Source organism: Erythranthe guttata, chromosome 8 (genome assembly GCF_056151865.1).
Source record: "Erythranthe guttata isolate IM_541 chromosome 8, IM_541, whole genome shotgun sequence".
Classification (NCBI taxonomy): domain Eukaryota; kingdom Viridiplantae; phylum Streptophyta; class Magnoliopsida; order Lamiales; family Phrymaceae; genus Erythranthe; species Erythranthe guttata.
The window spans coordinates 5825434-5844605 of record NC_142540.1 but is presented as its reverse complement, the minus strand read 5'-3'; the positions used below and the strand labels follow the sequence as shown (position 1 = coordinate 5844605).

General features: G+C 33.4%; 1 protein-coding gene across 1 annotated transcript; it reads left to right on the top strand.

Moving 5' to 3' along the window:
- Positions 1–8094: 8094 nt before the first annotated feature.
- LOC105976895 (uncharacterized) lies at positions 8095–14634 on the top strand. Its single transcript, XM_088821821.1, has 3 exons — positions 8095–9931; positions 13007–13344; positions 13959–14634. The coding sequence occupies exons 1-3, from the start codon at positions 8389–8391 to the stop codon at positions 14388–14390; spliced, it is 2313 nt and encodes a 770-aa protein (XP_088677947.1). The 5' UTR covers positions 8095–8388; the 3' UTR covers positions 14391–14634.
- Positions 14635–19172: the final 4538 nt, after the last annotated feature.

The following is a 19172-nucleotide window of genomic DNA, read 5'->3' as shown; positions in this document are numbered from 1 at the left end:
TGAATTAAAAATCGCATTTAACGCCTTTGAGTTTTGGTTAGCATTTGATAGATCGTCTGGTGTCCACCGTAATTCTGGTGTTGGAAACACATCCCCATCCGCATCTGTGATAGTTGGTGGCTTCCATCCAGTGAGAATAAATCTCCAGGCTCTCTCATCAATGGCTTTGATGTACGCCCTCATCTTGACTTTCCAGTAGGTGTAGTTTGTGCCGTCGAGTACAGAAGGTCGCATAGAAGCTGTCATCCGAGTATCCATCACGAATTCGTTTCTGAAAAAGAAAATAGGAACACACACTTAGTATACGTCAAGTGTTGGCTCTTGATGCCAATTGAAAGAATTTATGGTCCCGAATTTGTTTAATACAGAGGTGTTGTCTTAAGTGTTATGACACTTGAACAAACATGCAGCGGAAATAAAAAGAACAATACTCATAATTAAAAATGTTCGCAAGTAAATACTTGTGAACTTGCCCTTTACAGGACGGAAAAAGAATATATTAAAATCAGTATTCCAATAATACAAACGGAAGAGGTGCGAAAACTTCTTCCTTACAAATGAATCATTCTCATGATCATTCTTACAATCAAATCTAGATACTAAAAGAAAAATATTCAAAATTCTAGATTTCAAAGAATGTACTCATAAGGAGTACGTACAACAGATCCTAGAAACACACTAAAATTCTCGAGATTAAAACTTCAGCACTCTTTTTGTTTCTTCAAAATCTACCCCATTTTTGAGTCTTGAGTTTGGTATTTATAGACTTGCCAAGCTTCCACTCCTCAGCCCATGATCTGCAAGAAAACCAACCACAAGAGCACTCAAGAAAGTGGGTTAGTGGGTTAGTTTGGAAGTTAAAATAAATTCCACAATTTAATCCACTAAGCACTACTTAACCCACTAACTAAAATTTAGTTTAGATAATAAGAAGGTTAAAAACACAATGTGGAAATAGTCCACGTGTTTCAACTAGTATCGGAACGTACCTGAATGACAGTCATATATTTTTGCCCAAAATTGTGCATTTTTTTTAAATAAACAAATAAAATAGTTAACACAACGTATTTCTTACTGCATACTCGAAAAGGAATGTAATTATTTTTTTTTTTTGAATTGGAAAACATATAGTTTTTAGATTACAATTTCTATAATATTCGAACCGTATCGGTGTGATATGTGCGTGTATTGATATGTTCTATGTGTATAAGAAAAATAAGCTTGATTTACGTTTTAATTAAAAATAAGTAATAATGTTTATGAAAGAAAATCTACTTTATTTACTATATATATTAAATATAAATAGTTAGTGTTCAGTCCGATTTTTAAAATATTGGTTAAAACTTTGAATCGTTTTGAAACCTCGAAAATTAATTTAAACTCACGTGATATGCATGTTGCCCTACTTCATTGTCTTTTTGATTAAAAAAAGACTTATAAAGCTACATTCATTGTCTTTTGATTAAAAAAAGACTTATAAAGCTACAACCTTAGCTTATCTCTTTATTATTTCATTTATTTTTTTGATTGAGAAAAAGTAGTCACAAAATCCTGGCCCGGTTGATTTAAATTGTCATATGTCATCGTCATTCGTCAGTGCTAATTGAAATGATACAAAAGTGATAAACAGATGGATCCAACAACACTGGAAATACTAACTCTTCGAAAAATAACGATTTTGAAAATGTACAATACGTTGCCCTTTTGTATGTACGGATTGTAAATGAGTTGTGCCGGTTCGTGAGCTCGGTGAGCCGTTTCGGTAAAAGCTCGAACTCGTGTTGGTGTAAATAATAATCTGCTTAAGTAATTAATTAACATTTGCACTTACCTGGAAGTATAAATTAACCAGAAATACAAAAAACGATAAATCGACTGAGGCTTGTAAAAGTAATGTCCTTAAGAGAATTTTTTTAGGCTGTCTACGGTGCAACAATCTCTCCCGGTAGTGTCTCAAGATACACTTCGGTATTTGCACAAATTCGAAGCCCACTGCGTACTCAAAACATAGAAACAAAATTTCGACAAAAATAAAATTAATATTAGAAAGACTTTCTTTAAGGTCTTGTTATATCTTGTGTAAAATTGATCAGGTTTTGTCTTATATATACGTATTTAAGAGTCTTCTTGTGAATGGATATATTATTTGTGAAAGAGTTATTTCATAAATAGACGTGTTGTTTGAGGAGAAACGCATTCATTCCTAACATGCACCTATTTGAATACCCTAATAATTTAATTCACTTGAAAATATCAACTCGAACTCGAATTTTCGAGTTCGACCTTTCTGACGAGTCGACTGTCGAGCCCGAATTCATTCTTAGGTAAAAAAAAAAAAAATTCAAATAACTAATATAACATAAAATAATAAATTCGTAGAAATAATTAAAAACTAAATTACAGGTCAATTTTTTAATTTCGAATATTTGATCATTATTATAATAAGAAAATTCTATAATCTTAATAATAATAAAAATACAATAAATAGGCTCAGGCTCGAGTTCGAACCAAAAACAAAAATACTCGAGGAGCTCGAGCCCGTCAACATGAATTCTAGCTTAAGCTCGCCAAAACAGCCAAGCTCGTTTACACTCCAGTTCTAGTAATCGTATGCTTATTCAGCTCGATCGGTGCATTTTTTGTTGCATAAACTATAAACATATTTTGCACTAATTAATGGTTGTTTATGTGTCAATTTCAAACATCTTTTCATTTTACAATGGTGACTTTTCAAATCTCGTCTTTATGTTTAAGAATTTTAAGTGGTTTATTTTATCCAATAATTTATCATATTTCCCACTAATCTCATATTTTAAGTGGTTTGTTATATGCAATAATTTATCATCCATCAAAAATATTTTTTCCTTTTATTATCTTAGAGGGTGTTTGGCTAAGCTTATAAGATGTTAAAAGGAGCTTATAAGATGTTTTAGAGCTTATAAGCTCTTACAAAGTGTTTGGTAATTTTTTTAAAAAAGATCTTAATATTTTTTAAATTAAGCTGTTGGAGACCAAATAAGATCTTTTTAAATAAGTACATCTACCCCACCTTTTTATTTAAGATCTTATAATGAGTAAAAATAAGAAATAAACTAATTATCCAAACACTCTAAAAATTAATCATAAAAATAAGACGTAACAGCTTATCAACTCTAAAAATATCTTATCAGACGTAAGAGCTTATCAGCTGTTTAAAATAAGCTTAGCCAAACACCCTCTTAGACGACTTCAAGTCTAAGTCAACAAAAAATATAATTCAACAATGATTTTCATATTTCAAAACTCGGTCCGCACGTTTTTTCATATTCAATTATTTAAAAGTTGAATTATTTAACCGACAATATATTCTTTAAAGTGATTTTGGATTTGACTACACTAAACTTTTTCTGAGCTTATCAATAATCATATAGCAGATGTTGGAATCTCATTGTTAATCCCTATATTACATAGTTTGTCTCACTTTTAACCCCCAATTTATACAATGTATCAAAATAGTCCTATGCGCAACTCGGATGGAGGAACTAAATGGTATAACTTCTATTTTGATGCTTCAAACTTATATTTTCATCTCCAATGATGAAATTAAATCGGTAGTTATTTTGATATTCGACTTCCGTAGATGCAAAAATGCATCCTCGAAAAAGAGGTATAAAAAAAGTAACTACTCAAGTTCTCAACAAACCAATTATAAATTGACATGTGTCAATTTTAAATATATTTATACTTATAATTAAAATTTGACGTTTCGTTCAATGCTTACGATTGGAGTAAATGAGTATCAAAATAATAAAACGAGCATCAAATTAATATTTGATGAATTAATACTTTGCCATTGGAGTTGCTCTTACGTATCACAGAATTGTATCAAATTATTCATTTTCAAACAATTTTGTTAACGATTGACGAAAACAAACTAAAATACGAAAAATAATTCTTTAATAAAGGATATTATGGTAACAAAGAAAAAAGCATCTTTCCGTTTAATTATGGAATGTTTTGATTTCTCTCTATATTTTTTGCTAATTTTTTTCTTACTCCAAAACCCTAGATTATTAGGTTTTACGTGGCTTTACTTGAGAAGGTAAATTGGTAAAATTTATCTTATTTATTTTATGAGAAATACGCTCTAAGAGCAACTTCAATCGGGTTATTAAATGGGGTTTTAAAATCCTTTACCACCATTTTGATAATTCAAACTAATAAATTGGCACTCCAATGGAGTTATCATATGAGGTTTTATTTTGTTAATTTAATTATTCACATGTAAAAATACATCCTGGATAAATAATATCAACTAGAAGTTTACATAATCTAACAACCTAATTCAATGCTGAACATCAAAATTGAATTATAAATACCCATTTGATTATCAAGATGAAAATTCATTATGCATTTATAGTTTATCTACTCCAATCATGGTTATCAAAATTAATAATCAATTGAAAGTTTTTTAATGGTTTTATTTGTAATTGCTACGTGTCATTTTGTGATTAGATGTTTAGGTGGTTATTTTTTTGATAACTCAATTTACATGATATATTTTTTACATACAAAGAGGTAGAATATCAAAATACTTACCCATTAATTTGATGCTCCCATTGGAACAGAGATTTTTAATTTTCAGATATCAAAAAGGTTGTTTATGGGTTTGATAATCCATTAATACTCACATTGGCGTTGCTCTAACCAATTAGGATATGACTAGGGATGGCAATAGGTACGGGCCGGTTTGCCGGGTCTTAGACCCGGAACCTACCCGTTTGGGGCGGATCTGCGTAAGTTAAATTGTTATGGGTCGGGTAATGGGTTTAAGTTTTTAGAACCGGTCGTGTTAGGGGTCATATTGGAACCAACCGAGAACCAACCCGTATAAATATGTTATATTTTATAATTAATCTATATATAAAAATTAATTTATGAATTCATTTATCAAACTTTCAATTTTTGTCGTGTCTATTCTCATTTACCTATTTTCACCATTTCATTTTATTTAGGGTTAAATACAAAAACACCCATGTACTATGGATTTTATATCATTTACCCCCATGTACTACACATAAATACAAAAACCCCCCTGTTATTATATTTTTTCCAAAATTTGACGAAAATACCCCTGCTAAACCTATAAATATAAGGGTTTGTTTGAGTCATTTTTCACTATATTTTCTAACATTTTCGGTTAATTTTATTTGGGAAATTTTTATTTCTTTATTTTTGCCTTCAAAACATTTAATTACTTAGATTTTTTTTTAAATTTCTGAATAGAACCTTTTATTTTTGTCATTTTGAATTTATTCATTTTTTTTATTAAATGTCTTCCGGTAGTTCAAATTCTCAACAATAATAGGATTGTAAAGATGTTTGTAATCTTAGAATGTTTGAACTACCGGAAGACATTTAAGAAAAAAAAATGAAGAAACTCGAAATGACAAAAATAAAAGGTTTTATTTAGAAAATAAAAAAAAATGTAAGCTTTTAGATGTTTTGGAGAAAAAAGTATAAATACCAAAATTTTCAACGTAAAATTGACTGAAAATGGTAAAATACATAGTGGAAAATGGCTCAATATAAGTATATATATATATATATATATATATATATATATATATATATATATATATATATATATATATATATATATATATGCTTGAGTAGGGGTATTTTCGTCATATTTTGGGAAAAATGCAATGTGAGGGGGGTTTTTGTATTTATGTGTAGTACAGGGGGTAAACGATACAAAATCCATAGTACAGGGGTGTTTTTGTATTTAATCCTTTTATTTAATCTCATTTCTCGTAGGTTGTCGACTACCGCTAGCCGTCTTTCCTTTTGAACATTATTTATCGTAGAAGTTAAATATAATTAATCATATAAATTTATTGTTCACTTTATATCACTTGTAGAAGTATTTTAAAATATTGTATTTTAATTTTTAGATTATTTTGTTAGCATATAGAAGCAAAATATTATGAAATTTAAGAAAATAACATATTTTTTTTATGTTAACGGGTCTGACGGGTCTGAATTGTTTAATTAGGGTATAGGTTTGGGCGAGTCTGGATCTAAGCTATACCGGGTTAGGGCGAATCTGGATTTTATATTATTTTCACTGGCCGGATCTCGGGTTTAGACAAACCCAACCCAGAACTGACCCGTAGTCATCCCTAGATATGACATGTGTTTATTAAATATATAATTCCTTTAATTACTTTTAAGTAAGAACTATATGATACATATGATGGAGGAAAAAAGAATATTTAGGTATCAACTAATTATTAAATATTAAATAAATATTTGATAACTCATTTTAGTATTTTTTTTCTTTCTTTTTTTTGTTGGAGTTGCTCTAAATAAGAAGATTTATATTAAAAATAATTAGCAAATGATGAGTTTGGGATTAATATCGGGAGGCGAGTAATGAAATTGATGCATTTCAAAAATAAAGGACTAAAGATGAAATATATACTTGAGAGATTTCTAAATACATTTGGCTAACCACATGATTTGATCAAGGGTTCTTTCGACTTTTCACTCAGCGATAAATATTGGATGGGTCTTCTGTTCACACGTGTTATATCTAATTATTTATTATATTTTTCCCTACTAGAGTTAATCTATAGGGATTTTAGAAGAATATGAAAAAAATACACGTGTCAGCAGAAGACTCACATGATGTTTTCACCAGGTGTAGGGTCGAAGGAACATTTGATCAAGTGCAAACAATAGCATACAAATAAGGGCCAATTACGGTCACCCCCTTGAGGTATGGTCAAATTACGAAAAAACCCCTATTGTTTGGGTATTACAGCCACCCCGTCCTTTTAAATAATTTTACAATAAAATTTATGTAATTTGGTTATTTACCGAACCAAATCGTATATTTAATTTGCTAAACGTTATGAATGTTGGCGTACCGAAATTTCAGTTCGGTTTTTACCGATTTAACATCCCAAAATTTACCTTTGGAGGGGTTTTTTCGTAAGATAATACATAGTTGAGAGGTGACTATAATTACCCAAACATGAGGGAAATTTTGTAATTTAACCATAATTCAGGGGTGGCCGCAATTCGCCTGACAAATAAGGAGAAATTTGAGGCACGCGTAGTGGTGAGAACTGTAGGAGAAATCCAGACTTTTGCTCCAAAAGGGGAAATACCTCGCCCCCAGGGCCCCCATCCATTGACCCGATAAGTATTTGATATAGGAATGTAAATCACGGTAACTCAAGGCCTCACAGGGTAGCGGACCCGGACTTGGTGCCCACAAGAAACCAACCCCCTCATTGGAGTTGAAATTTCCACATTGCGGCTGTCAAGATTCGATCGTGATCTTTAATCCAACTTACCACTCCCGAAACCAGTTGAACTACACTCATGCCGGCGAAATCCAAACCTTAAATTAAAGGGAGGGAGGATGGACTTAAGAAAAAAAGTAGAGTAAATTGCAATTAGTACCGTTGTGTTATCTCAAATTGCACAAAAATCCCATATGTAAAACTAACTAGCAAAAGAACCCTTGTAAATTATAAGTCAAAGCCAAAAACCTCCTCGTAAAACTTAGAAATGACATAAAACCCTTTTATTCATTTAATTAATATTTCAACTAAAAATATAAACAGTGTTAGTTTTAGGTACCCAATTGCAATATCTATAATTTCCTAATAAGCCCTAATCACCCACCATCTTTCTTCCCACTTGAATTCCACTCATGCACAACGGTCTCTCATACGACCTAGACTAAGGGCATTTCCAATGGTAACCAAAATGAGTCTTTAAATTTTATTTTAAAGACGGAGTTAGAGACTCGAGGTCTCTAATAGTAAAAGTCATCTCCAATGAGGAGTTCTATAAAATTAATTTCATTTATCAATTTATAAATTATTTCATACTATAAATACATTTATAGTTTAATTTTGTACATTAAATTTTCTATAGTTATTTTTTATTTGCATTATCTTAATTTTTTAATATATGTATCACCTACAAAAAGAAAATATTTTGTTTATTTTCTTGTTTCAAAAAACAAAAATAAATATTTTAAGCAACAAAAATAAATATTTCAACCACAAAAGTATAAATTTGATATTCTAATTGTTTTTTTTTTTTTTTTTTGATTAGTTTACCATGGGGCTAACTTTAGGTTGGAGTATCTATATACAATCCCAAATATAGGAAAATATTTAGAAATTTTAGGTACAATCCCTATTGAGTTTAGAGATCAATTGGAGATGCCTTGAGAGTATTTTAGAGTTAAGACATTAGAATGAATTTATTTTTAAAACTGGTTTCTGTATGGACCAATTTGTATTAACTCCATAATATCCCTCTTTGCTATTTGTCCATATATATATACATTATAATATTTATGACCATAAAACACATATAAAAATGCCTTATGTTAAGAGCATCAAGAACTTGAATTGTCCATGCATTAATACTTCTCCACCCCCACCATCTTCAAGCAATACTGCTCTCCCCCCACCGCCGCCTCCCAACCAGCAAACTTCCTGCCCACCTCCTCAACACACCACCGCACCGCCGCCACCGAAAACACCAGCATCTCCGCCATACTATGTTCATCCATCGCCAAAGTCACATCCCCCATTATATCCTCCTCTATTAGCTCCACCACCACCACCTAATAATTACTTCTCACCAGTTCCCAGTTCTCCGCCATTTAATGCTCTTGAAACAGGCGGCATCGGCAGCGGCGGCGGCAACCACCACACCACCTTAATCGCTGTTTGCGCTTCTTTAAGTGGCGCTTTCTTTCTCGCATTCCTCTCCGTAGGCATTCTTTTCTCGGCAAAGAAAATAATGAAGTTGCCAACTAACGTGAATCCAAACCCTGCTCCACCAGCCGCCGGGCCTCAGCCTCAAAGAGCTCCCGGCGCTGCCTCAAAATATACTTACGCTCTTGATCAAGAAACTACTGGCGGCAAAGAGACCGGTGGTAGAGTTGATCATGAAGCTAGTAATACAAAGGGGAAGGGTTATTTGCCTGAAGAATCAACCGAACCAGCGAGAGGAGAAGATCATGGCGGCCGCTCAGCCTTGCCGGAAAAAGGTAACGGAGGCGACCAAGGTACGACTACAAAGGCTGGTGAGGGTGACTTGCCTAAAGAACCTACTGAACCACCACCACATGGAGGAGAAGATGGCGGCTCAGCCCCGCCGGAAAATGTTGATGGAGGCGGTGGTGATGAAGGTATTACAGATACAAAGGCTGCTGACCGAGATCTGCCTGGTCAAGAAGCTACAGATGTGGACGGAGGAGAAGATGGCGGCTCAGCCCCGCCGGAAAATGTTGATGGAGGCGGTGGTGATGAAGGTATTACAGATACAAAGGCTGCTGACGGGGATCTGCCTGATCAAGAAGCTACAGACGTGGACGGAGGAGAAGATGGCGGCTCAGCCCCGCCGGAAAATGTTGATGGAGGCGGTGGTGATGAAGGTATTACAGATACAAAGGCTGCTGACGGGGATCTGCCTGATCAAGAAGCTACAGACGTGGACGGAGGAGACGATGGCGGCTCAGCCCCGCCGGAAAATGTTGATGGAGGCGGTGGTAATGAAGGTATTACAGATACAAAGGCTGCTGACGGAGATCTGCCTGATCAAGACGCTACAGAAGTGGACGGAGGAGACGATGGCGGCTCAGCCCCGCCGGAAAATGTTGATGGAGGCGATGGTGATGAAGGTATTACAGATACCAAGGCTACTGATGGGGATCTGCCTGATCAAGAAGCTACAGACGTGGACGGAGGAAAAGATGGCGGCACAGCCGAGGCCGAAAACTTTGATGGAGGTAAAGAGAGCGGTGATGGGGATTTGCCCGGAGAAAAGATGGAAAATTACGAAGAAGATGGTGGCCCAGCCGCCACGGAAAAAGTTGATGGAGAGGAAGAGAACACTCGGGCGGATAACCAAGGTACGTTAAGGGTGAAAATTGGAACAAAATTTTCAATTTTGCAAACCCTAAAGAAAATTTTGATTATGATTTTTTAATAGAAATTGAAATTGATATATATATATATATATATATATATATATATATATATATATATATATATATATATATATATATATATATATATATATATATATATATATATATATATATATATATATATATATATATGTGTGTGTGTGTGTGTGTGTGTGAAATTCTTATTTCATAAAATGAAATAATGCCCAAGTTTTCTATTTATTTTTGGGTAAATTATAGGTACTCTGAGGTATGACCAAATAACTTACACACATATGTGGTATAGGTAATTATAAATACCCTCAACTATTGCTTAGCGTTCATTTTTTTTTTTTTGAAAATTTTTTCTTTCTGAAATTTTTTTTCGGTCGGTCAACCGTTGTTGACCACCGATTTCAGATATTGACTTTTTTCTCTAAATTAATGTGTTAACAACAAAATTATTGTCTAAGATTGCAAATATGTGATTGTCAAAATAGTAATACTATTAATATTACTGTCCCAAACAGTTATATAACTAATATTATTGTCCCAAACAGTAATACTACTACAGGAGACAGTAATATTACGGTCGGAGACAGCAAAAATGCAGGCGAAGACGATAAAAATTAATAAATACAGTAATATTATTGTCTTGTATGCAATATTACTGTTTGAGACAATAGTATTGCATGACAAGACAGTAGTATTAATAAAAATAGTTTTTTTTGTAATTCAAAAAGAAAAATCAACGCCGGATACCGACGGTGAGGATAAATGGTTAAAATTGGTTAATTGATGAAATTGAGCTAAATTGAGGTGTAATCATGAAATTAGAGTTGAATTAGTATTTCAAGGAGTTTTGGGTAATTCTGATATATATAAAAATATTTTCCTTATTTGCAAATAAGTTTGAATGATATGCATTTATTTGCAAGACAAAAAAGTAGGATGTCTTTTTTTAATTATATATTTACTTATTGTAAAACTTTAATAAAAAAACTCTTAATTTTAAAGTTGAGAATTTTAAAACATAAATTTCCAAAAATTTTGAATATCTTTTGAAAAACTTTTTAAACATCTTATTATTGTACAAAAAAAAATAAAAAAAAAATAGAAAAGAATAATAAATAGATGGCCAACCAACCACCCACTATTTACCCGGTAAAGTCGGTTGCCAACCATTATCCGACCCATAATGGTTGGGTCGAAAATGGTTTTCAGTTTTCAACAAATTTAAATCGGGTGGTCGGGTCGGGCAAGTAATTGGCCGATAATAACCTGACCCGACCCATGCCCTACCTTAAGATTACTGTACAATCCATAGAAAGTTCTTGCAATAATTTGTTTTATTAATACTATTAATTTTATTGTTTGTATTGTTTTTATTCCCTTTTTTTAGGTTTAAACACACATTGCACCCCTGAAATAGATCTTATGCAACACTTACCCCTTTAAAGTATCATTTGTAACACTTACACGTCTTAACATCAATTATTTTTCTTTTTGGATAAATTATGATAAAACACCTCTGAACTTAGGAGGCTAAATAACAAAAAACACCCTCACCCATCCGTAATAACCAAAATTCCCCTTTAATTAACTGTTGATCGAGTTTTTAACAAAAAATGTGTAGAGTCTATTATACCATCTTTAAAATAGGTGAGAAATAAAAGAAATTATCTGAAATTGTGTAAAGTTTATTCACTGGAATTAAAAAAAAAATCCGTGTAAAGTCACACTGGAAGGGGTTGGTGTAAGACAGAAACAAACCTCAGGGTTATTTTGGTAATTACGAATATGTGGGAAGTTTTTCGTTATTTAGCCTAAGTTCAGGGTTTTTTTCATAATTTACCCTACTTTTTAAATTTATAACATAATAAACATCACAAGCTGATAATTATTGAATCACAAAAAAATAGAAAAGTAACTAAAATCAAATTATAGAAAAAAACTAATTTATAAAAGTAATATATATTGGTATAATAATGAATGAAAATATATTTTAAGAAATTAATGAACTAAAATAAATTTAAATACTTAAGATTACTATTAGTTATGTATTGATTTCTTAAAATTTGTCGATATGAATATATTCGATTAATTGGTCTAACAACATTTAGATGTTTTTTGTAAAATATTTACCCATCGCTATATAGTTTTAAAATTTAAAATATTGCATTTTTCAACAAATATTTTTCGTTGTATAATATAATTTTTCTTTTAGTTATTCATGTCTATAAAAGAGAAAAATTTTAGGTATTAGAATCTAAAATACAAATAAAATTGTGTACTTAAGGGCATAAGTGTTACAAATGATAATTTAAGGGGCAAGTATTATAGATGGTATACTTTAGGGGTGTAAACTGTATTTAATTTTTTTTCAACCCGCGATTATCATCATATTCATTCTTTAACTTAAAAGTATATTTGCATCTCTTTATACGATAAAAATGCCTAGTTGAAGTCATTTGCTCACTATGATGCGCGAAAACTTTAACCCACACGCGTTTCCACGTTTCGCAAACGTTTCACAAACCGTAACTCCATGACTGTCGAAACATTTTGGAGCCGTTTTCATAGATATTTAAAAGTTTCGTGGATGTTTCTGATAATAATGAAAAATTGGAAACGCGTGTCCAAACAAACTAAATCCAAATTTCATTTTCAATAAACTACGAATTGCATACGCTTAAAAACATCTTAAATATTATGTCTCCTTTTCACTTTTTGTGGTGTTTTAATATTTTTGTAGAGGTTAATTCCACACTAAAATAAATTTATATGCCCCGAATGTAATTTGTGGAACGATATTAAACATTATAATATTTTTTTAGAAATAATAAATGCACCCCATATTTTTTTTATTATTTACTCATTTCCCCCACGTCCCGTATCCAACTTTTTGAAAAACGGAGTTTCCCCGAGTCCGTTTCCATGTTTTCCCGTGTCCGTGTTCCCGTTTTCGTGCTACATAGTTTGTTGATATTTGAACAACTATTAATATTATATTTAATAAAAAAAAAATTCCTTCCATAGTAAGAAAGGCGTTGAAGATCGGAGGAAAGAAAATTGCAGCATTAACGGAAAAAAAGGGCACTGGACGAGGACGAGGATCACCCTCAACCTCAGCTAACAACCAGATGATAAAGGAAGCTGGAATCACCATGTTTGGGTTTGTCGACAAAGACATATTCTCTCCAACTAATGATGATAGTCTTCAAGCCGGCGATTCTTCGGCTACTCATCCAACTGATGATCATGATCATGATCATCAGGTCGACGAATCGAGCACTCCAACTGATCATCAGGATATTGATAATTCCAATACTGACAATTCGAAAAACGAGGTTACCGATGAACAGGACCTCACCGAGGTAAGAAATTTATTTTCATTCTGATTTCAGTTCGGAAAATTTTGGGTTTAATTTATTTGAGTATGAAAAGGAGAATATTTGGAAGCATTCCAATTTTGTTTTCGTTGTTCCCCCAAAACGAAATCATATCCATTAAGTTTTCCAACAAAAAAATTCTCAAAACAATTCAAAAAGTTTCTTTATCCTCCAAACATGATTCTCCTATATTAAAAAAATAAAATAAACATCACTTCATTTTTTTTTCAAATTCTTCTTATAAGCCACATATTTTTAACAACTTTAGACATTATTTGACTCCTAAAGTGTATTTTATTAATTTCAAAATATAAACAAACATTACTTTCATTCCCCTTTTTTTTTTCTCAAAACATATTTTCTCAAAATAAAATGAAAATAAATTCTGACCTACTTCCAAACTAAATATTTGAGATTTTACATTCAACAGTCTTAATGAGCCCACAAAGTTCCACCATATATATATATATATATATATATATATATATATATATATATATATATATATATATATATATATATATATATATATATATATATATATGGCAATCCCAGCTGTAAAACTTTTGTTTTGGATACATGCAACTATTATTTTTTAGGGTTCGGGTGATGGGATGAGCCAAGTGCCGGAGCTCCGGCCACAAACACAAGGAGTTGGTCGGAACATATTGGTGGCTGATCATCAGTCCCACAAAAAGAAAGCACAACAACACTCGAAAAACACACAAGGAAAGAAAGTAGTGCCACACACGCAGAAGGCGAAGTTCCCGAAATCCAGTGAATATCAGGTCCCTCCTTCGGTGCATTATTACTACCATGGCTTTGATTCATGTCTTAAACAGATTTCGGCCCATTTGGCGGCAATTCTCGATCGCGATGCTGGACTAGACGATTTGCCCCAACAGTCAAATCAAGGAGACGACGAGCAAGTTAAAGAAGAGGAAGCGCAAGAAGAAGAAGCAGAAGAGGAAGTGCAGGAAGAAGAAGCAGAAGTAGAGGAAGAGACCGAGAATCCCCACATGAGTATTTAATTTTGGGCAAAGTACAGTTTACACCCGTGAACTATAGGGGTTGTACCAGTTTGCCCGCTTGAACTACAAAATGTCTCAAATGCCCCTCTCCACCTTATGGTCAACGGTTAAATTTTTAACATCTTTATTCAGAATGTGCAATTACTTCTCTATCATTTGGGGTTTGTTGTAAGAAACTTAATAATTGTATAATTAGTGTGTGTTGTATTTGTCGATTTTGTTATGAAATTGTGATTGAAGTGAACTTAGCGTATGCGTGATTCCCTTAACTATGTTTAATTATTGGGAATTTCTTATTTTAAGGATTGATTTTGTAATTATAGGTATATTCTTTTTGTTTTTGGGGGACAATATATCTTTATAGGTATATTCTTTTTGTTTTTGGGGGACAATATATCTGCTAATTGTCCTTTGTTCGATTTTGTGCATTTTTGTTTATGCCGTTCATTAAATGCATAATTTTTGGGGTGATTTCCGAATAGGAAAACATGTCTTCTCACATGAAGTACAAGAATTTCGTTGCTACTCGACATTTAAAAAAAAATAGAAGAAAAAATTAGTGGTATTTTAATGGTTAAATAAGGAGAAGGAAAGGGGAAAACGAGTAAATGAAAACCGAAAAATATGGAGCAAAAAAAAAACATGACAAAAGGCAGCAATTTAGTAAAAAACAATAAGCGCAAAAAAGTCGGTGAAAGAGCTTTAAAACACACACACACACACATTGTGACACCCATTTTCTAGTTATACCTAATTAGTATTTTAGAATATGATAGCGGAAGACTTTGAAATATATTAATCGGGAATAGAAAATTCCGACCAAATTTTTCTTTTAGAATCAAAGTAAGAGTGACCACATATTACCAAACAACATTCACTTAATCAATTTCACAAACTATGCATGCATGACTAGAGATTAAGTCCCATTTTAGCAAAGTGAGAAAATTTTGGACAGTTTCGATCTATCAATCCAACAAATTAATAACTCTCTAACCGCTCATGACAAACACTTGAAATTTTTACCACATGCTCTAATAAGGGCCTAAATAATCTAGTAAAAACAGTTTTTAAATACCTTGAGCCATTTGAAAGGAATAATTAAAATGGTACAACTGTACAGTTTGAAAATCTAAAGCAGGGGAGTGACTTTTGAAAAATCTTTATAAATTCCCTACTGTTTCAAAAATCTAAACATTCGATACTAAAGTACATAAGTAAGTTAGGAGTTTATCCCAAGTGGAATAAATCCTTTTGAGTGAGAAAAACTTCGTATTGTGTTGTAAATACTACAATGACTCTGTTTCAGAGCAGAGGTTGTAAAAAGTTAGTAATTAATTCATGTCTTAACCAAATAATGCAAAAGACCTATCAACGTGAACCTAACAGATAGACCTATGATGCTGTAAAATTTCATGCAATAATGTATACAAGAGATAATTAACACGAATTATTAAACTACTAGGCAGAACACAACACATAACTAGCCGATGGGCATTTTATAAGGTTTTTAGGAAAACTTACTGAAGCAGAACGGAAGCACGGTAAAGAATTAATTTCTGCGAATTAATCCTATAGAACAAAATAACTTTCGGAATCCACCAAAAACTCTGGAATCCACCAGAAAAATAGAGAAAACTCTAAGGATTTTATTAAATTTCGAAATTCTTCTCAAAAGAAAGTCCTAAGGCAGCTATTTATACTTAAAAAACTAAAAACCCTAATTAAACTAAGAAAATACTAAAAATTACCAAAAACGGCAAAAACAAGTTAAACCCTAATTCTAGTAGATCTCGTAATTTTGGGAACAACCCAATTTACGGAATCCTAATACGATTTTTCTATGATTTAATATTAGTTTTCTAAAAGTTACCTAAAATAGCAAAAACGAACTTTTAGGAGTCTAAACGACGTTGGATTGCTGAAATTTGACGTGATTCATGAGCTTTGCTCATGAGTTTTGTTCCTTACGCCGTTTTACTTGAGATAGATTTCGTTTCGTACTCAACTACGATTTGAGTTCGTCGAAAACCCTTTTTTTTCCATAATTTCTTGCGATATTTCCACCAATGCCCATTAATAACTCTTCTCCGAATTAAATAGTTATTTTGCAACTCGAATCCAATTTGACGTTCCTTATCACTTACAAAAATATCTATTGATCATTTAGCTTAAATTTATTTTAGAACCGATGTTCCAAAATATTATATATAATATTTTTTTTTTAAAATAAGTACTAATATATAAAGTGTAAATAAAATAATTTGGAGGCCCCAAATTTTCGTAAAAAATCGTGGGCCCTAGGCGACCGCCTACTTCGCCTCCGCTCAGAACCGGCCCTGGGTACAACGATCGGTTGTCGAATATTTGCACGAATATTCTATTAGAGTTTATCTTCAACGGTCCGAGATTCGTTCCGACTATTAAGTTGTAGATTATTAGGTTGTTATTCTTGATTTGTATTTATCTTATATCTCCTAGAAATACGGAGAGTTTGTGTAGGGTTTGTTTATTATGCTTATATAATTACGAGTAAATGAATGGAACGGAACAAGCTTTCTCTTCAATCTCTTATACAACTCTATATGGTACAGAGCCACAAACACTCCAACGAGTAACTCCATTTTTTTTCTTCTTTCCTCCAGCCATGACTTCCGGCGCCTCTACTGCAGCAGTCACTGATGAATTAATTCAATTTAATCCAGCGTCTCAATTGCCAATGAAACTCACAAGAGCTTCCAACTTTGCCAATTGGAAAGCCCAAATCTCTTCGCTCATGTACGGGCACGATCTCTACTCTTATCTTGATGGAACAACACTCGCTCCATGACAAACGACCACTGCCAATAATCAACAAATTCGCAATCCACTTTACAAACTTTGGTTCCGACAAGATCAACTTATTCGCAATGCATTAATGGCATCGGTTGATCCAACCATCACCTCAACCATTGTTGCTGCTACCACATCAAAAAAAGCTTGGGATGCTCTGCACACCTTGTATGCAAACAAGTCGCATACTAGGATTTTCAGCCTCCAAAACTCTTTGAACAAAGTTTCGAAAGACACCAAAACCATAGCTGAATATCTTCGTGAAGTACGATGTGTTGCCGATGAACTTGCCACTGCCGGTGCTCCTATTTCAAATGAAGAACTTATTGTCAAAATTTTGAGTGGTCTTGGTCTCGAATATGACGCTATATTTGCAGCTATTCAAGCCCGAGACTCGGCAATATCTTATGAGGAGCTATTCGACAAGCTTCTTAATCATGAAATATTTCTCAAACATGTTGAACTGCGAAAGTCGGTGACGCCTATCACAGCCGCATACACTCAAAAGGGAAACTACTCCTCTACGAACTCTAGATTCAATCGACAAAATCGTCTACAACAACAACCTTGGCGCTCGCCGCCCAATCGTCACCAAACTCAGTGGCGTGTTCCACCTCCTCAAGGAGCTCCTCAATCTGCTATGCAATCCATCCCACGGGTTCAATGTCAACTCTGTGAAAAATTCGGTCACACGGCTCGTGTTTGTCGATCTCGTTCACATAACCATATGGAAGCACGAGCTCATTTCGTCTCTAAGTCTTCCAATTTGTCACCAGCTCCATGGATCCTCGACACGGGTGCCTCTCATCATGTGACCACCGAACCACACAACCTCCAACAAAATGAAGAGTACACTGGAACGGAGGAAATAGCAATGGGTGATGGTAACATGATTCCTATAACTCATACTGGTTCTACTCAATTGCATGCATCTAATTCTACTTTCCAGCTCTCCAATATACTTTGTGCACCTGCTATCAAACAAAAACTCATTTATGTCTCTAAATTTTGCCAAGATAATTTAGTCTCTATTGAATTTTTTCCTTTCAAATTTCTTGTAAAGGATCTGAGTTCGGGAACTCCACTTATGTGCGGCCGGGGCAATGATAGACTCTACGAGTGGCCGAATTTCCAAACACCAGTATCACTTTCTGCTATTGCCAAGCATTCTCTCCACTTGTGGCATCGACGATTGGGCCATCCCAACTCTTGAGTAATGCAATTTATCTTGAATAAATTTTCTTTGCCATTTTCCGCAAAGGAAAAAGTTTCGTTTTGTAATTCTTGTTCCTCAAATAAAGTCCACAGACTCCCTTTCTATCAAAACACATTGTCCAGTGATATCCCTCTTAAACGAATTTACAGTGATCTATGGGTGCCGTCATCGCCATATCATTGAAACTGCCAACACCTTGCTCCATCAAGCCTCACTGCCAAGCATTTTTTGGACATTTGCATGTCACCACGCAACATTTCTAATTAATCGCCTACCCACACCAAACTTACAAAATAACTCTCCATATAAACAATTATTTGGAGAAGATCCCAACTATCAGTCCCTTAGAACATTTGGGTGTCTTTGTTATCCATGGCTCAAGCCTTATGCTGAAAATAAACTCGCACCACGTTCAAAACCATGTGTATATCTAGGTTTCTCCTTAACACACCACTGCCATCAATGTTTTGATCCTACAACTTCCAAATTATTTTTATCTCGTGATGTCAATTTCTCTGAAAATATTTTTCCATTTGAAAATATTTTTCCAAAATTTGCGAGATAATCTTGCATATATTGAATGGGATGTTGTTGTTAGTCAAAATCAGTTGGAGAAAAAAATTCAGTCCCCTCATATCTCTTTCGATATCCCTCGTCCTATAAAAATTCCGATACAATCTCAACAGCGGCAATCTCAGGTTCCATCTGCTTCGCCGGCCGGCACTGGTTCGAGTGTC